This window comes from Lemur catta, chromosome 1 (genome assembly GCF_020740605.2).
Source record: "Lemur catta isolate mLemCat1 chromosome 1, mLemCat1.pri, whole genome shotgun sequence".
Taxonomy (NCBI): Eukaryota; Metazoa; Chordata; class Mammalia; order Primates; family Lemuridae; genus Lemur; species Lemur catta.
The window spans coordinates 75,170,004-75,192,641 of record NC_059128.1 but is presented as its reverse complement, the minus strand read 5'-3'; the positions used below and the strand labels follow the sequence as shown (position 1 = coordinate 75,192,641).

At 54.2% G+C, this 22,638-nt stretch overlaps 1 protein-coding gene across 1 annotated transcript in view; it reads right to left on the bottom strand.

Annotated features, from left to right (window-relative positions):
• The window catches only part of DISP2 (dispatched RND transporter family member 2), a 30,035-nt gene extending 7,565 nt beyond the window's left edge, over positions 1-22,470 (bottom strand). Inside the window, exon 1 of the mRNA XM_045532997.1 lies at positions 22,293-22,470. Within this exon, the coding sequence (XP_045388953.1) occupies positions 22,293-22,408 (116 nt within the window). The 5' untranslated portion in view covers positions 22,409-22,470. The remainder of the gene's footprint in view (positions 1-22,292) is intronic.
• Positions 22,471-22,638: the final 168 nt, after the last annotated feature.

The following is a 22,638-nucleotide window of genomic DNA, read 5'->3' as shown; positions in this document are numbered from 1 at the left end:
CTCAGCCTACCTCTTGGAGTCCATTCTCTTTCACCCATCTATCTATGCTCTCAGAAAACATTATTGGCAGCTTGCTACATGCCAGGCCCTGTGCTAGACACTGAATATGCTTTTACATATATGATCCTATTTACTCCTTACACAAACCCTAGAAGGGAAGTGTTTTCCTTATTTTATAGATTTGAAAACAGGTTCACTGAGAGGTAAAGAACTGGACCTTGCACCTAGTTCTTCGGACTTATAGCCCTTAGCTCCTGCTGTTGCAGTCATCTGTTCATTCTCTCTCTCTCTCTCTCTTTTTTTTTTTGAGACAGAGTCTCACTCTGTTGCCCGGGCTAGAGTGCCATGCCATCAGTCTGGCTCACAGCAACCTCAAACTCCTGGGCTTAAGTGATCCTACTGCCTCAGCCTCCCGAGTAGCTGGGACTACAGGCATGCGCCACCATGCCCCGCTAATTTTTTTTCTATATATATTTTTAGCTGTCCAAATCATTTCTTTCTATTTTTAGTAGAGACGAGGGTCTCACTCTTCCTCAGGCTGGTCTTCAACTCCTGACCTCAAGCGATCCTCCCACCTCGGCCTCCCAGAGTGCTAGGAGCTACCACGCTTAGCCTGTTCATTCTCTTGACGGACATCTACTACATACCTGCTGCACCCTTGTTCCCATCTTACAGCCTTTGGACTTTCTCTTCTTCCCTCTGCCTGGGATGCTCCTCCTCCAGATAATTGCTTTTTTTTTTTTTTGAGATAGGGCCTTACTCTGTTGCCATGTCTAGAGAGGAGTGGTGTCATCATAGCTTACTGCAACTTCAAAGTCCCAGGTCAAGCAATCCTCCTGCTTCAGCCTCCTGAGTAGCTAGGAGGTACAGGTGCGTACCACCATGCCTGCTAATTTTTCTAATTTTTCTAGAGATGGGGTCTTGCTGTGGTGCTCAGGCTGGTCTTGAACTCCTGGGCTCAAACAATCCTCTTGCCTCAGCTTCCCAAAGTGCTAGGATTATAGGCATGAGCCACTGTACCTAGCCCATGGCCTTCTTTTTGATTCTGGTCATGGTTCAACTATGACCTCCTTAGAGAATCCTTCCCTGACTACTATCTCTGAAATAGTCACCCGCCAGCTCTCTATCTCCTTACGCTGCTTTATATTTTTTTCAGAGCATTTGCTGCAACTGCATATTATGTTCTATAATTGTCATGTTTATTGGCTGTCTTTCATACGGAATGTGAGTGCCAGGAGAACAGGGGCCTGGTGCATTTGTTCATCTCCATATCCCCAGTGCCTTGAACAGTGCCTTGCACACAAAAGGTGCCTTGGAAATATTTGGTGAATGAGAGCTAGACTGGCTGCACTGGCTGATAGCGGTGCTAGGATAAGACCCAGTCCATGCCCTCTGGGCACTCACAGCAGTTGGGAGATGTGGGCAGTACTGCATATTGAATGCTGTGAGAGAGGAAGTCACAGAGTGCTGAGGGAGCCCAAAGGGGCCCAACTTTGACAGCAGTGGAGGTAGTCAGAGAAAGTTTGCAGAGGCAACTGCTGCCCTTCTACCAACTCTGTCATGGGCCATGCATAGAACAGAAGGTTTGTTTTGCAATTACATGTACAGCTGGGAAAGGGAGTTGGGACGCCTCAAGAAATGTACCAGGAGGAGGTAGCAATACATTTCTCTCCCAAATTACTCATCAGGGCAACACTCTGCATGGAGCAGTCCCACTCCTCGGGTGTAGGAGGAGGTGGAGTCCCACCCCAGTGGCAGGACTGCCAAACCAAGGACAGGAAAAGATGGCCACAGAACAGAATGCCTGACAGCAATGGGAGGTTCCCAAAGGAGTTGAGGGGTGGGCAGCCCTGACAGAGCCATGTCTCCTTCCCTCTGACATTTAGACTGTCTCACTTGTCCACCAGAGTTTACATAGCTCCGATGGGAGAGCCAGATCTATGCAGAGCAAGCGATGGCTTCCAGTCCTGGTGGCAGCACTGGTACAGGGGATGAGCGTTGGTGGCAGATAGGCACTGCCCATGGAGGCTTACTTCTTCCCTGAGACCAAGTAGAAGACTTGGAAAGAATAGACAAGCTCTTGCTCTTCTTCCCAGAAGGATGGCTGGACATCCCAGCAGTCCAGGAGAGTTTGACCTCAGGCTGCAGATAAACTCGGGGAGCAGTGGAGGTGGGCTCCTGGCTCCAGCACCCTTGGGTTCTAGGACGTTAGGAAAATGCACAATTCTCGCAACATTGGCATCCTTGTCTATGTCGGATATGATGATAATGCCCACCTCTTAGTTTGGTATGGCAACTAACTGATATGACATATGTGAGGTGCCTGGCTTGGAGCCTGAGATGTGGAAGACACGTTTGCTGTCCTGCCCCTTTCCACACTCAGTGCTGCAGGGAACACACACTGTAAGACATATATTTTTATTTATAATTTGCCCTCTTTTGGCACCTCAGATAATATATCTCCAGTTTAGAACTTCTCACACCTTGAGAATCCTACTACATACAGAAATACTTCCTTTTGTGTTATCCAAAAGCTACATCAAAATTTGATTTCATGATTTAAATCACTGATATTTACTTTTTTACCAAGTCAATATTTAGAGAAGTAGGAATTTGGCCAAATTGTTCTAAAGCAAGACCTCAGATGACTCAATAAAGTTAATGATATAAGCAACCAGGGTGCTGGCAGACAAAAGACCCTGTAGGCCAGTCCTTGTGACCCAAAGAGGAGCTGGATAAATGCCCTGAGGTACGTGTGTAAGTGTGGACATCTACTTCTTTAAGATTTTTAATTCTGCAAGTCTTTTTTGAGCACCTATCATTGCTCAGCCATGTGCTTGCTCTCGAATGGGTCCTGAAGGCATGAGGATGACCCATCAGCCTTGGTCTCCCTCTTTAGAGCAGGGCCTGCCTTCCAGGGCTCAGGAGAGTGGGGCAGCCTAGGTGGAGGTGAGGGTCCTGTTACAGCTGTCCATGGCCTTCGAGAATGGAGCATTGGGCTTGTTCTAGCAGCCAGGACCCCCCTTGGAGTGTCAGTTTCTTGTGCACTGAGGGAAGCCAGCACTCCAGGGCGTGCTGGAGGACAATGGGAAACCTGTTCCTTTACCAGTCTACCAAACTCCTTTCTTAGTTGGCTCCTGTTCAAGGAGAATTCTAGCCTCCACCACTGGTTGGCATCTACTGTGGTCTCCCTGGCCCCAGGTCCTTCCCTTTGACCCACACTGTTTATCTCCAGGGACCCAGGGTCAGCTGCCCCCAATCTCACCCTTTTTGAATGTGCCCACCACTATCAACGTGGCAGAATTTGAAGTCCTCCACATTCTGACTAAAGTAGAGCCAGGCCTTTGTCTCAACCCTCCCAATGAGAAGAGCCAAACCCCACTCTTCTCAGAATAAAAGCTTTCTCCTGCCAGCTCCTGCTGTCCTGTGCTCTCAGGAGACCCAGTAATAATAGAAGTTAAGTATCCCAGGCCTCCCTTTCCCAACGGGCTTTCATTCTCACCCTCTCAGTTGCATGGCCCTGACTGGGATAAGTAACTTCCTGGACAGCCTGCCTGGGCAGGGAGGCAAGGGGAATGGAAAGTGGTGACACAGGTCTCACTCAAGACTGCCTGGCTGACAGGGGCCCAGACACAGATCCCCAACTTGGGAGGCCCAAAATGGGCATTAATAATGCTCCCAAGCCCACGGACACACAGCCACATGGACATCTGCGTGATCCCACAGAATGGACAGGACCAACTGGGAAGCAGCTGACACCACCAGGAAAATAAAAAGGTAAATTCAAAACCACCAAGAATTAACTATTTCAGATTTCTCTGTGGTCCATGCATTTGTAAAGGACCGTGTGTATCTTGTCTTATTCACTGTGTATCTGTACCCAGTGTGCTACTTAGCTCAGCAGGAGCATATTTGTGCTTCTTTGTTGAATTGCATAGGCAAGGCCCTATGCCTGGTAAGTGTCCATGGTCTCTGGACAAGTACAGAGAGGGGCCAGAGGACCCAGGGAGTTTCTGGAATAGAGGAAATGATCCTATGTTCAGGGGAAATGAGCTGACAGGGCTGACCCTTGGCAAGATATCCAAGACAGCAAATGACTCTCTGGCCCCTTCTAGGGCTGCTCCTGGCCCCAGGCCTCTGCCCTGCCCTGCCCTGTCACTTCTCCATGGCTGGCTTCTTTGGTCAGGACATAGTTCCAGGAAGGCCCCTGGTCTGGGGAACATACCCAGCCTGTGTCTCACCCTCTTGAAGAAGGCTCTGTGCCTTTCAGAGTGAAAGGTGACTAAATCTGTCCAGGCTGATGTGTTAACAACAGAGAGAAGAAAACATTTCTCTCCACTCATGGGGATTTTTGCTCCTGTTGAGGTACAGAATGTACATTTTAACTGGCACAGTCTGGAGACAATGTCTACCCCTGCTTTTTGCTACCCATGAATGCCTCTTCCTTCAGTCCAGGCAGGAGAGAGGCAGCGTCATGTCAGAGGAGGGATTCTGGGGGCAGCAGAGCCAGCCAGGGCACAGAAATTTCGCCATATTGCAAACTGGCTGGGCTGTTCCCTCACACATACCATGGAGGAAGAGAGAGGAGAGGCAGGGAAATCTGGGCCCTCAGCAGGAAGGTGTCCATCCTGTCCCACCAGCCTGGGGCTACTTCAGAGGTGGTACAGATCAGTGGCCTGAGGCTTAGAGCCTGTCCACCTTAGCGGCTCTAGAGAGTGCCAATGGCTGCCACACCAGGGGACCTGAACACACACATACACAGCTGGGGGCAATACAAGGCAGGAAATCGACTGACACTGAGGGACAAAGACAGTTCCTAACGTGGCTGCAGAGTGTCAGCCTTCCCCAGGATACCCGCCTTGACAAGCCTCCCGTCCAAGTCCACGGGCACCCTCCTGCACACTGACATGCAGAAATCCAGACTGAGATTGCTGCGCAATTGGTGCTTCTGGAGAAGAGGCAGGGGCAGGGCCTAGAGGGAGGGGCTCGGCAGGATAGAGGAGCGGGGGATGGGAGGACGGGTTGGGGACAGTGGGGAATTTGGGCCTTAGAGGAGATGTAGGAACAGTGGGTGGGGCAGGTCCCCCAAGCGGTGAGGGCCATGGGGGCTGACACTAGGGGGTGTCGGGGAGCGAGGAATTTGACCGGGCAGGATGAGGGCGTGGCAAGAGGGCCCGGGAGGCTGGGACCCGAGAAGGGCCTCTGGGAGGGGCTGAGAAATGAATGGGGCGACATATGGCAGCCACTGGGGATACCTGGGGCGGGGGTCCTGTGAAGGTCTGTTAGCTGGGTCTGCGGAGCAGTCCGCCCTACCTGTCCGGGCAGCTGCCATCTGGAGCCAAGGGCTCCCTGTCGGGCCCTTGATCGCCTTCCAGACCCCGGCTGGGAACCAGACTGCTGTTGCAGCTGCTGGTGCTACCACGGTCCATTCCCGTGGGCGGCGCCGCTGTCCGGGCCCTGGTGCTGAAGACACGGCCACAGCGACTGTGGTGGTGGCGGTAAAGGCAGGCTGGTGCGCATGCGTCTGCACGAAGCGGCCCGGTCGCTGGGCGGGGCCGAGGAGGAGCCCAGCCAATAGGCGCGGCGCCGAGGGGCGGGGACCGAGGCTTGCTGGGGCGCCGCGGCGCTCAGCCGGAGGCTGGCTGTCTTCATCAGCGCGGGTCTGGTGGCCTGGGCTCCGCCACCCTGCTAGGGTCTGACAGCTGCCCTAAGCTTCTGGCCATCTGGCCCTTCCTAGGGGCCTCGGTGTCCCCCTAAGGTGCCAGGGAGCGCGGCCCAAGCACAGCTCCTCACGAATTGAAACGCAGACTCCTCACTGGGAAAGGGCGCGTCTCCACGCCCGCACTTCCCGGCGCTGGAGGCTGAGAGGTCCGGAGGAGAGGTCGGACGACTTTAGTCCCACATTCCTCTCGGCTCCCTCAGCGCCCTCCTCTCCTCCCCAGGGGGGCCAGGCGTCTGCTCATATTGGGTCTTTCTTCCCATGCGTCTGGACCCGGACCTTGACCTGGCTGTGAGCCCCTCAGAGGTGGAGCCCAGAGTCTGTTATTCAAGTGCAGAGTATGGCGGAGGAAGAAGGCAGGAGACGCTCAGACCACCTCCGTCCAGTTCCTTTTCTTACAGTCACCCGTACCCCCCACATCAGCCTGGGAGGGTCCCAGTAGCCACCCACTGCAGGGCACTTGCCGGCTCCCACATCAGGGAGTAGCTGTGAGAAAGGGAAGAACAGAGCATTGGGGCGTGATGGGCCTGGCTAGGGGACTGTGGCAAAACTGGAATAGACATGGGCAGTGTGAGAGGCCTGGCGGTTGGGGAGTGGAGAGGGCCCCGGATGTGTTGGGATTTGGATAGGTAGAAAGGGTTTCACAGCAAGCAGGCTGTTGAGGGCCTGGCTGCAGGGGCAGGGAGGTGCGTTGGCTGAAGGCATAGGGCTGGGGAGAGAGTCAGAACCCAGCAGCGTTTGGACTCTGTCCCTAAAATGTGTGTCAGTGCCAGTCTACCCACGGCACAGGTCTTAAGGGATGGGGTGGGAGAATCTAGAGGTGTAGAGGTGATGAGTCTTCCCTGAATAGGATACAGTTTTGCTGGAGAGATAAAGGGTAGCCCATAAACTGGTCCCAAATGGGCAGGGTATGGGCAGGCCCATGAGATGGGCCTCTGCAGCTTGCTGTGGAGAAGGGGACAGTGTGCAAGCAGAGAGGACCTCTCTCTTTCTAATATGCCTTAGGGAAGGCATTGTGGAGATGGTGGAGCTTCAGCTGGATTGGAAGGACGACTAGGCTTTGAAAATGTGGAAACAGGAGACAGGGAAGGCACTGGTGACCTGGGCTGTAGGGCAGGGTGTAACTTTGTGGAAAGAACGTAATGGAGGGTGGAAAGTTCAATGTATTTCCAGGGAATGGTGAGAAATCCATCTGGACAGTGGGGAGCCATTGAGACTTCTGATCTGTAGAGTGAGGTATGTAAGCTGGAACGTTGGAAGGCCACCCCATCTAGGTGTACTCGATGGGGTTGAGGGGATGAGGCCACGCTTGAGGCCCCATGATGGGAGGAGGTGGGAGTGAAAAGCAAAGCAGAGGTCACCTACTACTGCCATATATGAGCAGCAGTGAGCCATGCTTCTGAGAATGGCAGGCTAAGTGCCCCCTTGTCACAACTAGGGAACTGAGAGACAACCAGGCCCCCTGAACACCAGGTTGTATGTGAATGAAGACATGCTCTGTAAAGAATAGAATGTGGCTTCCAGGAGGCTGTTTATTAGGAGAAGAAGATTCTGGTTCCTGGCCATGCCAAGTCAGCAGGGCAGTTCACTCAGGCTTCCCATCTTGGGTCTCTTCTTCCTTCTCAGTGATGTGGTCCAGGGTGGGGGCCACAGTGCCCTGGGCCATGTCCTGGGGCTGGACCATGCGGCCCTGGGCCATGTCCCGGCGGGGGACAATGGGGCCCTGGGCCCTGGTGAGGGGGTGGACAATGGGGCCCTGGGCCATGGTGAGGGGGTGGACAGTGGGGCCCTGGGCCATGGCCAGGGTGACCTGGAGGATGCCCTGGGCCATGACCATGTGGTCCACCGTGGCAGGGCCCCTGTGAAAAGTCAATTGAACAATGTCAGAGTCACAAGTCAGTGCCAGTCTTCCCTGAGTTAACTCCCCTTGACTCCACTTCCCTAGCGTACTCAGGATTCCTAGGCAAACAAGGGATGGTCATGAGAACTGGGTGCCAAGAATAGCAAGTGATGCTCCTAACCCTCGGCCTTTGCTTTGGTAAAGTCAGAGTGCTAAGCAGACAAAAGGGGAGCAACATACGTTTCTATTCCTTGAGGTGAGATATAACTCCTGCTCCCTGGACTTCAGGTTATTTTATTATTATATTATATTATTACTTTATCTGTATCTAAGAAACAGAGTTATTTCATCTCTTCCCATCCCAAATCCAAGAAACCTTGCAGAGTGATCAGAAGTTTTGCCACACTAGAAATTGCAGGCTCACCATATTTAGGAGCATGCGTTAGGCTGGGTGAGGTTGCAGAGGAGCTCACTGAGGGCCTGGGGCAGGGGAGGCAGGAGGCTGGATCAGGGGCCATGAAGGACCTGAGCAGGAGGAGGAAGACAGCTGGAGCATGAGAGGAGAACAAGGGTGGGAGATGGCAGGGTGGGGATGTGTGTGTTCTCTGTGTAGGTGTGTGTACATGTCTATACTGCATTTACACACACATAGCTATGTCTGTGTCCAGGTCCGTGGGTGGCTGCATAATGAAGCCTGCTGTGTGCACAGATACGTGCATGGGGTGCATGGTTGTGTGCACATGAGTATAGGTGTGTGTGTGAGCTCATGGCTGTTCCTGAGCAGGTGCCAGACCCAGGGAATCAGGAAGAATAGAAAAGAAAGTCAAAGCTTTACTGCGTCAGCCAGAAGAGGCCCGGGAATAGTGTTATTTAATTTTCTGTCTTGGCTGGAAGCAGTCCTGAGGCCACAAGGCCAGAGGAGTTCCTTTGCCTCTTGCACCAGGCCCAGGGAGGAGGATCGAGACACCATCTTGCTTGTGTGCTGGGGCACTAGGGCCCTGGGGTCCTGTGGAGCAGGGGTGAGGCTATGCCTCTACCTAGGGCTTGGGTAACTCCACAGCCTGCTTCTGCCTCCTAGGGCCTGAGTAGAGCTTGGGCCAAATGAAAAGAGGTAGGCTCCAGGGCTAGAGGCTTTCTGTGACCATGTTAGAGCAGCCTCTGCCCCACCCTGGCTCAGTGATGCCTGGAAACAGCCACTTCCCATCCCACCTGCCTCTGCTGCTATGCCTCCTTTGTTTGAGGGGTGGAAGGTGGAGGGGGACAGAGATCCAGGCCTAGGTCTGCTGGTGGTAGCCACTGGGGGGAAGAGGTGGAGCACAGGCAGCCTCCCTTCACTGGCAGAGGCAGGTCCTAGGCACCATGCAGTGTGCTTGGGCTTGGGAGCAAGCCAGCCATCCAGCGAGGCTGTGGGAATAGCCAGGAAAGCAGAGAAGCATAGAACAGGCAGGGAAGCAGCAGGAGAGAGGATGGGCTGCTGGGGCAGGGAGAGGATGTGAGGAAAGGAGAGAGACAGATGGGAAAACAGTGGGGAGGACAGCAGAAGGCTGCAGCCTGCAGGGGTCGGGGAACAGCCATGCCCCGCCCCATGGGGCTGGTTCCTGAGCCTGCTCCCTACTTGTCATTTGGGGGAGGTGGTGGCTGGTCCCTGAGGATGTAGGAAGGAGGCTAGAGGTTTGGAGTACATGACAGTGGGGAGGAAAATGGGGAGAGGGTTGGGGTATATTCCTACCTTCGGACCTGTGGGAGAGAAAGGGAAAAAAGAGGCAGCATTGGTCATTTTGTTCTGCAGTGAAAATCCCTGTCTTCTCCCTAGCGCTGATCTTGTGCCCCCACCTCTGCGCCAACAATCATTTCACATTCACTCACTCAACAACAGGCACATACTGAAAGTCAATACAAGGTTCAGCTGTGTGTCTCCGTGTGCTCAAGAGCTGGCTAAGTTTTCCTGGGTGCAGTGGGGCCAGTTAGGACATGTGGGTTCTTGTGCCCACTCTGTCACATCTGTGTTCTTCAAACTTCAGCCCAACGCCATGACACTGAGTCTGGCCCTTCCCAGGGGCAAACCCTGATTGTTCTCTTCCACTTCCAGGCTGCTCCCATCTCAACCTGCCCCAACTTTGTCAAGTCCTGCTTATCTCAGCATTTGTCTCTGCTCAGCCTCTCAGCTGTTTCTTGGCTTCTTCTTGTGGCCTTGTGGTCTCACAGCTAAGCCTTTGCATATGCCACCTGCCACGTGGAAATCTGTCAGGCTCAACTTTGTGGTGCCTTCCTGCAGGAAGGCCACGTGGACTGGTACCATCCAGCCTGCGCAGCTGCGGGTGCAGTGGGCTGACTCTGCAGCAGCCTAGCTGAGTGGTCCTGGGTGTTGGGAAATGCTCCCTTGGTGGGAATTGCCTGCTGTTTCTTAAAGGCCAGGATGGTCTTTGGTTCTTTTGAGGGGAGCCAATGGCTCAGCTGCCAAGAGCTGGGTTCTCGGCTCCAACCCAGCCACACCTCCATGGCCTTACCCTGAACGTGCCTCTAGCTCCCTGGGCCCCGTGTGTGCAGTGGGACAAGCACCTGCCTGTGTTACTCCTCAGGTGAAGATTTAATGAGATGAAGGATGGGGAAGTATGTTTCTTCCACGGTAACCTGTTGTAAGGGCTTGTTCTCATTGCGGACCCCACCACCACCTTCACACAAACACACACCCCCATATTTTTGGTGTGCAGTAGATACGGCTGACTGATCGCCCTGCCTTCACCACTCTCCTTCCCTCTCTCTTCCTTCTTCCACCCCACAGCCTCCCAGCCACGGTGCTTACCTGGATGCATCTTTTTCCGGCAAGAGCAGGGAGTGACACAAAGATCACCTGTGTTTAAAAGGTTAGTTTACTGTAATATAAATCACAACTTCTTTCCTTCTTCCCTTCCAGGGATGCACACACACAGCTCCTTCAAAGGACAAAAGGGATAAAAGTGCTCCCTTTGCCTTAGCTTGTCACCCATATGGAGCTGGCCCTCTAGGTGCCAGGCACGGGTGCTGAACAGACACAGTGGGTTCACCCACGTGGTGGGCAGACAGAGACACAAGAGAGCACCAGGCACCAGCCCCGGGACACCATACTCTTACACCTGTCCCCTGCCCCACCCCAGCTCACAATCATTTTATTCATTTCCACTTGGATGGATTTCAATCATGTTAAGTATTCCTGTTGTCTGCCTGCCATGTGCGGGTCAAGGTACCGCTGTCTGCACAGATTCTTGCCCCTGTGTAAAGATCTGGCATAGGGGTGAGAGAGGGAGGCTGAGAAAGCTGCGTGCACCCTTAGCTGGGAAGGGCAGGGTGGGGTGGGTGTTGGGGTCTCTGAGGGATGCAGGGTACCAATGTGAATTTTGCCCTGAAGCAGAAGTGAATGGAAAGCCTTCCAGGGTTCTAGCTGCTTGTTCCTGTCTCCCCCCACCAGGATTAGAAGGGGACGTGAGCCTTGGGTCTGAGATAATTTGTCATTCACCAAGAAGTCTTGCTCTTATCAGAATGAGGATGCTGTGGTGTCCTGGTGCCAACGGTGGCCTGGCCTTGCCTTGTTTGGGGTTGGCATGCAAGTCACACTGGACAACCCCCAAATGGACCCAGGGCACACACTGTACATTCATTTTTTCCCCAAACGCACAAATTAGAGTATACTATGTGTCGTCAGGATCATATACTTGACAGCAGAGCTCTCCGGTGCTCATATGATTGCTGAGCATATAAGCACAAACAGCCCCGGGAAACAAGGAACACAATTCCTTTGCAAGACATGGCCCCCTGCAGCTCTTTAGCCACCCATTTTCATTGGTTCTGCTGGTGCCACAAATGTTCAGCTGAGGTCACCTTGGGTAGCATAGCCCTGCTCCGCTTGCTCCCCCATCCTTTCCTTGAGTGAGTGATGAGGCTGGAAGAGACCCATGGGGCAGGGCTTGGGGGAGGGAGAGGGAAAGGGCACCTGGGGGCCATTCAGGTTCTGGGTAGGAAGAGGGAGCAAAGACAATGCTCAGACTGCATCTCTGCAATTCAGGCCCAGGTGTTTGAGCGGCAGGAGGTGGCAGGACCAGAAGGACCCCGATAACAATCCCTTCAACCCTCAGCGAAGCCACTCTGCCTGGCATGGCAGAGGCTGTAAACCTATTTATTTTCATTGAAGTGGACAGTGGAGGCACAGGGCCCAGCTCAGGAGTGGGAGCGGGCAGACAAGCATGCAGGTGCACGACCACACAAAGACACAGAGGCAAAGGTGACAATTTAATCCACACATACAGGAGAACATGACTACATGGACAAACGAGACAGGGGGACCCCCTCGCCCCTGGCAACAGCGGGCAAATCCCAGTCCTTACCTGAGAGTGCAGAGCAGGGGCAGGAAGTCTAAGGCGCTGTCTCTTGTCAGGTGTATTTGTGTAGAATAGGGAGGGGTGGGGTTGGCCAGGTGCACTGGGAGGGGCTTGGGCAGAGGAATTGAGGCAATAAGGAGGGATGGGCTAAACCTTATCTGGGCAAAGAGCAGCTGGAAGCAGAGTGTGGGGAGAGTGTGTGTGCGTGTGTGTGAGTGGGGAGGAGATGAGGGGCGTGGGGAACAACCCATTACCACATTGCTATGGAAATGAGATGCACAGAACCAAGGTGTCCCCAACCCTGACAAGTTGGTTTAGCACCCAGGGACCACCTCCAAACATTTGTAGAGCTCCTACTGAATGCCAGGCCATGCATGAGGTGCTTAACACACAGTAGGTAACCCACTGCCTCCTACAAAGTTGATAGGACGATCACCTCCTTTCAGCAGGTGCAGGAGGAAAAAGTGACTCTAATGGAGGACCTGGTGGAACGTGTGCCAAGCCCCAGGCCCAAGTTCTCAGATGTGCTGCCCAGCTCAGGGAGCTCCCCTGGGAGTGGAAATCACAGAAAAGGGCACATTCGGGATGGAACGTATGCAAGTGGGGAGTCCAGGCTGCCGGTTTGCTGTGCACTCTGCAAGCCTCTTGTGATCTGGTCCCCATTACCACTGTGGCCACTGCTGCATGCCAAAACCTCTCTCTAGGTGTGCTTCGCCATGCTGGGTCCCTTAGTCCTCTGCAGACGGGGCAGGTGCCCCTGTTGCAAGCTCTCCTGTCTACCTGGATCCCTGCTTCTAATGTCTATTGCTCCTAGTGGACTATGCTCTGTGAATGCAAGGACCACGGTGGCTGTCTTGGTCACTTTTACATTCCAAGGGACTGGCCTTTAGCAGTTCTCCTGGCATCAGCAGGTGCCCAGCAAGTATTCGGTGAATGAATGAATGGTCAGTTAGTTATCATGGAGTAATAATGGCTTCCATTTGTTTCCTTTTCTTTTTTTTTTGATCCAGACTGAGATGAAATTTTGTATTTGTGGCTTCTATTTCTGTAGTTTATATTTTGTGTTCTTTTTTTTCTTCCTTTTAACATATTGTTAAAAATTCCATTTTTTTTCTGGAAAAGGAGAGGAGCTCTTTTAAGGTTTCAGGCTTCTGGTTGACATGTGTTCATGCTGCCCACCCTTGCGCTCACAGTGCTGGGTAACACTGAGAACAGCCAGACTCTCACCCTCAGCCAGGCAAAGGCGCCTGTCTGGCCCCCGTTTCAATGAAGTAGAGCAAGAACCATGTGAAATCAAGAGGGAAAAGTTACAACAGCCACTGTTTCCAGGTTTGCCTGGAAAGAACCTGGATGAACCAGCTGCAACTTGAACTGTAAACGATTTGTTTTAAAGAAGTAACACAGACCTGAGGGAAATGGAAACTCAGGCCCTTGCAAAGGTTTACACGTGAGCATTTATAATAGCTTTTGGAATACCTAAAAAGCTGGAAGATCTCCACCACTTAACAAATAAATAAATTGTGGTGCATGCATTCAATGGAATACTAGTCAATAATAAAAAGGAATGAACTACCGATACAGACAAAAGCATGACTAAATCTCAAAGTAATTATGCCGAGTGAAAGAAGGCAGACATAAAGAACACATACTGTGTAATTTTATCTACAAAGTTCTAGACTATATGAAACACTGCAAAGGGACATGAAGCATCTTTGGGGTGGATGGATATGCTCATTATGTGGACTGTGGTGATGGTTTCATGGAGTATACATAAGCCAAAACATCACATTATACAATTTAAATATATGCAGATTATGGTACATCAATTACACCTCAACTAGAGCTGTCAATACAAAAGTAACCACTTTCAGAAAACAATTTCAACAAATGGAGAGGAGGAAAAGAGGTGATTCTCCTTTATTTCCATCGTGGGAAAGAAAGGAAAGTACTCGTGTGCCAGGTTCTTTGACAATTCTTTGGAGGTTAGAGTTGTTATGAATATCATCCCTTCCCTTGTGGTTTTTTTTGTTTTTTTTGAGACAGGATCTTGCTATATTGCCCAGGCTGGTCTGAAACTCCTGGTCTCCAGTGGTCCTCCCACCTCAGCCTCCTGAGTATCTGGGACTACATGTGTAAGCCAGATGTCCGGCTCCCTTCCCTCCTTCATAGATTAAAAAATGCTGGGTTTAAGAGACATTAAGAAACCTGCTTGGCATCACCCAGCCAGTGTGTACTTAGTCCCAATTGTGGACTATTTGAGTCTAGCGCCTGGGTTTCTTCTCCACATTAGATCATCTCTGTTGTTAGGAATGCTCGTCTGAAAAATTTCAGCCTGCTTTGGTAACAGGGTGAAAGGACTTTGGTTTATGACTAGGTGGGGAGTTATTAGTGCGTTCTGCACACATTTGCTGTGAGACTGCATGGAGCCAGGCCAGGGCGGGCAGGCCGGCTGGCTGCGGGGGAAGAACAGAGGTCCCAGGGGAAGTTTACTAAGGTGTGGTGCCTGCCAAGGTCCTGCCGAGCTGTGAGAATGGCACTGTATCTGTCTACCCACACCCTGCCCTCACCAGCCCGCCAAGGCCTACTCTCCCGAGGATTCCTTCTCCCTTCAGCTGTCCTGACTCCAGGACCTGCCCACCCCCACCCCAGCCCTTGGCAGGAAGCTGAAAGACAGGCCTATGTCCTCCCAGACCCCAAGAGGGAAAGAGGAGCGCATGGGGGCCCGATGCCTTGGGGTCCAGGTTCAGGAGCGCAGTTGTCAGCAGCTCAGGAGTCAGGGTCTGGGCTCCGAATCACAGCAGGCAGGCCGTGGAGGCAGCGAGGCCTTGGGCGGAGGACGTAGGCCCTGCCTTGATGGGGTGAACAGAGAAGGCAGGGCAGTCTGGGCGGCCGGGGAGGGCAGGAGGCCCATGGTGGGTGAGGAGGATGTGAGCAGGCTGGAGGCAGTCTGTGGCAGGGTGTATGTGCTCATGGACTCTTTCCCTACTCATGCTAAGATTCTGAGGCCAAGCAGAGCCTCAGTCACGCATGTGTCCCCTCTAACCCTTAGCACTGTGCCTCACAGGTGGTAAGTGCCCACCAAATGCTTGGACTTATTGTTTGGCTGAGAGAGTTGGCGCTTCCCTTCCAGAAAGTCACGGAGCAGAGTAGAGAGGAGCTCTTCTCTGGTCCCTCATCCCCCACTGGTGGCTCAGCCTTCTAGTCATCCTCTGTCCATGCCTCAAAGCTGCACCAGACCTTTTCCCTACCCCTACAGGCTGTGATCTCACTGTCTCAGCCCCAGGTCAGGAGTCTTGAGAATCGGTAGAGCCTGTCTGTCCCATCCTTGTACCCTTGCCTGCCCAGCTCACAGCCTTCCTCCTGGCCCAGAGGCAGGAGTACCCTGGGGACATGCAGGTCAGCCTGTCCTGCCCCACCTCTATGTGGGCCCCCAGGCCTGAGACCTTAGTGCTGGCTGGCTCTTCCCCTGGCCAATGTGCCTGTCCCCAGCCATGCTAAGGCTCTGGGGCCTCCTGAAGGGCTCACTGCTTCCCTGGAGCCCCACTGCCCTGCCCCACCCTGCCTGGCCCATCCGACCCCCACCCTGGCCAACCCATCTGGGCCAGCCTGGCTTCAGCTTCCTTAATCACTGTGTGCCCTCCTTGTCCTTGCTGTCAACATCCGGTCAGCCCCCTGGGCTACGTCACCTTCTCAGTCTGCCCTCTGGTCCCCTCCCCAGTCTGGTCTGCACCTTCCCAACCCGCGTCCCTTCCAGGCCTCCTGTAGACTGCCTGCTGGTGGGGTCATGGACAGCCCTCTCACTACCACCCCCTTGCCTAGTCTTGCTTATCCTCCTGAAGCTCATCTCCTTCTGGAAAAGTCCCTGGTGGGCCTGAGCCCTGTGCTGCCTGGTGCTGGCAAGTGCCTCCGAGGTGGAGCCAGCAGCTTCATCTCCTTGTTCCCTCATTCCCTCAGCCAGTGAAGCACACAGTAGGTGCCCAGGCATGCCATGGCCAGGGCAAGCCCTAGGAGTGGCAGCGCCCAGCCTGTGTGTATGGGCAGCTCCCGGTTGGGGATCAAGGTGGGGATTTTGGGAATCACTGAGTCCCCTTTGCACCTGCCAGGGGAACAGAGCTCGAAAGAAGGGAAACCTCAGGGGTTCAGTTCCACACCAGGGTTCACCTCCTGCTGCTGGGCCCCCAGCTGGAAAGCTCCCCAGCCAAGGCCCTAGCCCTGGGTGTGCCCCCGGGTCTGGATTGGAGGACGGGTCCCCAGCCCAGCCTTCCTTCTGTTTCTGGATGCCTCAGAGGCCTTTGTCCTGGGCCTCGCCCCGTTCTCAACTATGTGTTCTTGGGAAGGGCGTGGCCCAGACTTTGTCCCTGGCAGCTGGAGCCCCCAGGGCTGATCCCTCTAGTGCCACCTCATGCACTCTGAGTTCTCCCCACCCAGGGCTGGGCCTGGTCTGACTAAGAGGCCTGCACACAGACCTCTAGTCACGGGAGTCAGGACAGCAGTATCTGCAGGCAGGAATGGCCATGATGGGGTGTGGGGTGTGGGGGGGGGGAGGAGTGCGTTTGTGGGAAAGGAGTGCTGAGCTTAAGCCACCCTTTTGCCCCTTCCCACCTGGAGGGTCCAGCTGCTTCTTAGCTGGGCTCTTCCGCAATCCAGCCTTGCCCCTGCTCTTCCTCAACGCTCACCCACCCAGAGCTGGCAAGTGGCATCAGTGATGGCTAAGGGCTCAGCCCCCAGCCAAGAGGAATGTTTCCCGAGCACTGGGATGTGAGCCTGGGCCTGGAGGGATCCCTGGAGGGATCCAGGTGAAGGTGAAACATAGGGACTGCTTCCAGGGGCACCAGTGCTTGGTGGGGACAGGTGGCAGCCAGAGCCCAGGATTGCAGAGGAGACAGGGTGTGGGGGAGGGAGTGGGGAAGAACTCCCTGGAGAGGGTGGGACAGGGGCCTGGCCTTGCAGGATTTGCTGGGCAGGAGACAGAAAGGGAAGATGCTGAGAGGGTGCCTCAGCATCTCCCCCACCAGGTCACCAGTGTCCCCACAACTCAAGGAAGACTTCACTGTGTTCTGGCCCCACTGGGCTGGCGGGAGGCAGCCTTTGGGGCCCCTCAAAGGATGCTGTGGAGGTGGCATCTGGAAGGAGGCTGTGACAAGGTTACCGGAGGCAGGAAGAAAACTATTTTTCAGCCTGGGCCACACTTTGTTCCAGATATGGACGGTTAACCATGTTATTTCATTTCACGTCCAAATCACTCTGCGAAGCAGGTACACCTCATTTTATAGATGAGGACCAGAGACAAGGGGACAGAGCCAGCAAGGAGTGAGGTTAATCTGGAATCCTCCATCCCACCCTGCCTTGTCTATGAGAGGGTTGAGATGGGCGAGGGCCGGAGTGCTCCCTCTTTACTGATCCGCCGTGTGCAGAGGGGGCCCATCTGGAACATGAACGAGGTGTGAGCAGCTCTGCCCTCCTGGGTGTAGCCTCTGCCAGCTCTGTGCAGCCAGTGTCCCCACGTGTGGTGCAGAGGGACCGTCCTGCCCTGTGGCCTCCTTCCCCTTTGCTCTGCAGGGAGAATCCCAAATTGCAGTATCCTGTCCCCAGGGTCGGCAGCAGGTCTGTGTTCTAAGGACCAGGAATAAGGTCCAAATACAGTCTGCCTGGGCCGGGGTTGTTACCTGACCTGGCAGGTGGCCTGGGAGTGTGGGGGACCAGCCAGGGAAGAGACTTGACCCAAGCCGGGGCCCCAGGTTGCTGGGACAAGGGGCCTCAGCCTGGGTGGAGACAGGGAGCGCAGAGAGGGAGGTTTCAGCAGAAGGGGCATTGGCAGGGCAGCAGGGAAAGTGCTCTGGGCAGGGAGGCATTGCCTGGCCTTCCAGCCTCATCAGTGCCACAAACAGGGTTGTGACCTGGGCAGGTGGCGCCTCCTCTCTGTGTCTCAGTTACCTCATCAATAAAATAAGTCTTCTAAGACTGGATGTATTCCCTAGTGTGATGGAGCTGGGAGGTGGGAGCGGCCAAGACTTGGGGGACAGGAGCTGGGGAGCAGGAGGCGGGAGGGGAAAACCTCCTCCACCCATTGCCAGGCTTTGCTACTCTGCTGCCCCCCGGTGGTGGCACAGAGAAAGAGAAATGGGGTCTCCCTGGGGAACAGGGGCTGTTCCTCCTCTGGCCTCAAGTGCTTCCAGTGAGCTTCTCCCCTGCACAGGGCGGGCACTCTTGGGGGCCTTTCCCACCCACCAGCTCCTTCAGGGCTGTGCGCATTCCAGGTGGACAGAAAGGCAGTCACAGCCTATGCATAGGATACCCTCAGCCTTGTATGGGGCGGCAAGGTTTATTCACTCATGCCTTCATGTTGCAAGTGCTGATGGAGGGGCTGTAGTACGCAAGGGCACTGTGCCAGGCCCTGGGGATGCAGAGGGACTTGGCACATCATTCCTGCCCTCAGAGAGCCTCTGTCCAATGAGAGAGCAGACATAGAAGCCACAGACTCTGGAGAAGTGGGAGAAGGTGAGGGCTGGTCACACGTGTGACATCTTGTGTGAGTGACACTGGAGAAGCACATGGCCAGCACCCGTGGGTCCCTCTCTGACTGCTGCTTTGTCCTGGGCATGTAGATGTACGGCTGGCTGGGCCAGGAGGCCTCTTCCCCTAGGATAGAGGAGTCTCTTCTGGCAGAGTCTTCCAGAAGAGCTGGGTCATTCTCCCTAGGGATGGCTGGATTTCTACCTGTGCCTGTTGCTCTCCTGCCTTGTCCCTGTAGCCCCCTCTATGTACCCTCCTCCTCCCCAGACCTGGTCTGGGGGCCCAGGTTCCGGAGAGGGTGGAGAGCATCAGGTCTCCCTCCAGGGCCTGCGCTCTGCCGGCCTCCCAGTGCCGACAGCATAGTGTGGGGCAGGTGGAGCGGGCGTGAGGCTCCTGGAGGCTGTGAAGCCTTCTGAGGCTGGGCTGGGACACAGACAGGGAGAAGGAGGTGGGAGCAGGAGAGCGTGTGCATGAGGGGCCAAGGGCAAGGAGGCTGTTGCCTTAGTGTTGCTGGGAAAGTGGACCAGTCTGACTCAGGAGGGGCATCCAGTCCTGGCTGCACCACTGGCACAGGGGCCTTGGGACAGAGTCCTGGCCTTGGTGGCAGATAGGCATTGCCCATGGAGGCTTAGTTCTTCCTGGAGACCAAGTGGTAGACTTGGAAGGAACAGACAAGCTCTTGCTCTTCTTCCCAGAAGGATGGCTGGACAGCCCAGCTGTCAGGGAGAGTTTGACCTTAGGCTGTGGATAAAGTGGGGGAGCAGTGGAGGTGGGCTTCTGGCTGCAGCACCCTTGGGTTCTAGGACCTTAGGAAAATGCACAATTCTCGCAACATTGGCATCCTTGTCTGTGTGGGATATGATGATAATGCCCACCTCTTAGTTTGGTATAGCAACTAACTGATATGACACATGTGAGGTGCCTGGTTCGGAGCCTGGCATGTGGAAGACACGTTTGCTGTCCTGCTCCTTCCCACACTCAGTGCTGCAGGGAGCACACACTGTAAGATGTATATTTTTATTTATAATTTGCCCTCTTTTGGCACCTCAGATAATATATCTCCAGTTTAGAACTTCTCACACCTTGACAATCTCACTACATATATACTTTCCTTTATGTTATCCACAAGGTGTATGAAAATTTGATTTCATGATTTAAATAACTGATATTTATATTTATAACAAAAATAGGAATTTGGCCAAAGTTGTTCTAAAGCAAGACCTCAGATGACTGAATAAACTTAATGACATAGGTGACCAGGGTCCTGGCAGCCAAAAACCCTGTAGGCCAGTCCTTGTGAGCCAAAGAGAAGCTGGATAAATGCCCTGAGGTACGTGTGTAAGTGTGGACATCTACTTCTTTAAGATTTTTAATTCTGCAGGTCTTATCTGAGCACTTATCATGTGCTCAGCCATGTGCTTGCTCTCGAATGGGTCCTGAAGGCATGAGGATGTCCCATCAGCCTTGGTCTCCCTCTTTAGAGCAGGGCCTGCCTTCCAGGGCTCAGGAGAGTGGGGCAGCCTAGGTGGAGGTGAGGGGCTGTTCCCGCTGCCCATGGCCTTCGAGAATGGAGCACTGTGCTTGTTCTAGCAGCCAGGACCCCCCTTGGAGCGTCAGTTTCTTGTGCACTGAGGGAAGCCAGCATTCCAGGACGTGCTGGAGGACAATGGGAACCCTCTTCCTTTACCAGTCTACCAAAGTCCTTTCTGAGCTGGCTCCTGTTCAAGGGGAATTCTAGGCTCCACCAATGGTTTGCTTCTACTGCAGTCTCCCTGGCCCCAGGTCCTTTCCTTTGACCCACACTGTTTCTCTCCAGGGACCCAGGTTCAGCTGCCCCCAATCTCACCCTTTTTCAGTGTGCCCACCACTATCAATGTGGCAGAATTTGAAACCCTCCACATTCTGACTAAAGTAGAGCCAGGCCTTTGTCTCAACCCTCCCAATGAGAAGAGCCAAACCCCACTCTTCTCAGAATAAAAGCTTTCTCCTTCCAGCTCCTGCTGCCCTGTGCTCTCAGGAGACCCAGTAATAATAGGAGTTAACTACCCCAGGCCTCCCTTTCCCAAGGGGCTTTCATTCTGACCCTCTCAGTTGCATGGCCCTGACTGGGATAAGTAACTTCCTGGGCAGCCTGCCTGGGCAGGGAGGCAAGGGGAATTGAAGGTGGCGATACAGGCCTCACTCAGGAGAGCCTGGCTGGCAGGGGCCGAGACAGAGAGCCCCAACTTGGGAGGCCCATAAGTGGCATTAATCATGCCCCCTGGACCGGAGACACACAGCCATATGGACATCTGTGTGATCCCACAGAATGGACAGGACCAACTGGGAAGCAGCTGATACCACCAGGAAAATAAAAAGGTAAATTCAAAACCACCAAGAATTAACTATTTCAAATTTCTCTGTGGTCCATGCATTTGTAAAGGACTGTGTGTGTCTTGTCTTATTCACTGTATATCTGTCCCCAGTGTGCTACTTAGCTCAGCAGGAGCATATTTGTGCTTCTTTCTTCAATTGCGTACGCAAGGCCCTATGCCTGGTAAGTGTCCATGGTCTCTGGGCAAGTACAGAGAGGGGCCAGAGGACACAGGGAGTTTCTGGAAGAGAGGAAATGATCTTATGATCAGGGGAAACTAGCGCAGAGGGCTGACCCTTGGCAAGATATCCAAGACAGCAAACGACTCTCTGGACCCTTCTAGGGCTGCTCCTGGCCCCAGGCCTCTGCCCTGCCCTGCCCTGTCACTTCTCCATCCCTGGCTTCTTTGGTCAGGACATAGTTCCAGGAAGGCCCCTGGTCTGGGGAACATACCCAGCCTGTGTCTCACCCTCTTGAAGAAGGCTCTGTGCCTTTCAGAGTGAAAGGTGCTAAATCTGTCCAGGCTGATGTGTTAACAACAGAGAGAAGAAAACATTTCTCTCCACTTGTGGGCTTTTTCTTCCTGTTGAGGTACAGAATGTACATTTTAACTGACACAGTCTGGAGACAATATCTATCCCTGCTTTTTGCTACGGATGAATGCCTTTTCCTTGAGTCCAGGCAGGAGAAACGGAGAGTCATGTCAGAAGAGGGATTTTGGGGGCGGCAAAGCCAGCCAGGGCACCAAAATTGTGCCATAGTGCTACCTGGCTTGGCTGTTGCTTCACACATATGGTGAAGGAATGGAGAGGAGAGTTATGGAGGTCTGGGCCCTCAGCAGGAAGTTGTCGGTCCTGTCTCACTAGTCTGGAGCTTCTTCAGAGGTGGTACAGATCAGTGGCCTAAGGCTTAGAGCCTGCCCACCTTAGTGGCTCTAGAGAGTGCCAATGGCTGCCACACCTGGGACTTAAACCACACAGGTGCACAGCTGGGGGGCATGCAGGGCAGGAAATCTAATGACAGTAAGGGACCAAGACAGTTCCAGACGTGGATGCAGAGAGCCAGCATTCCCCAGGACACCGCCTTGGTGAGCCTCCCGTCCATGTCCACGGACACCGCCCTGAACACTGACACGCGGAAAGCCAGACTGAGGTTGCTGCGGGCTTGGTGCTTTTGCAGAAGACGCAGGGGCAGGGCCTAGAGGGAGGGGTCAGGCAGGCTAGAAGAGCAAGGGAAATCAGGCCTTACAGGAGATGTGGGAACAGTGGGTGGGGCAGATGCCCCAAGCCGTGAGGTGATGGCGACGGGGACTGACACTAGGGGCTGTCCGGGAGCGAGGAATTTGACCCAGCAAGATGAGGGCGTGGCGACAGGGCACGGGAGCGTGGGACCCGAGAAGGGCCTCTGGGAGGGGCTGGGAAATGAATGGGGCGACATATGGCGGCCACTGGGGATACCTGGTGAGGGGGTCTTGGGAAGGTCTGTTAGCTGGGTCTGCGGAGCCGTCCGCCCTACCTGTCCGGGGAGCTGCCATCTGGGTCCAAAGGATACCCGTTGAGCCATTGCTCCCCTTCCGGATCGGGGCCAGCAGCCGGATCGCTGTTGCGGCTGCTGGTGCTACCACTGTCCATGCCTGTGAGCGGCGCGGCTTTCCTAGCCCTGGTGTTGAAGACGCGGCTGTAGCGGCGGTGGCCGCAGCGGCGATGGCAGGCTGGTGCGCATGCGTCTGCACGAAGCGGCCCGGTCGCTGGGCGGGGCCGAGGAGGAGCCCAGCCAATAGGCGCGGCGCCGAGGGGCGGGGACCGAGGCTTGCTGGGGCGCCGCGGCGCTCAGCCGGAGGCTGGCTGTCTTCATCAGCGCG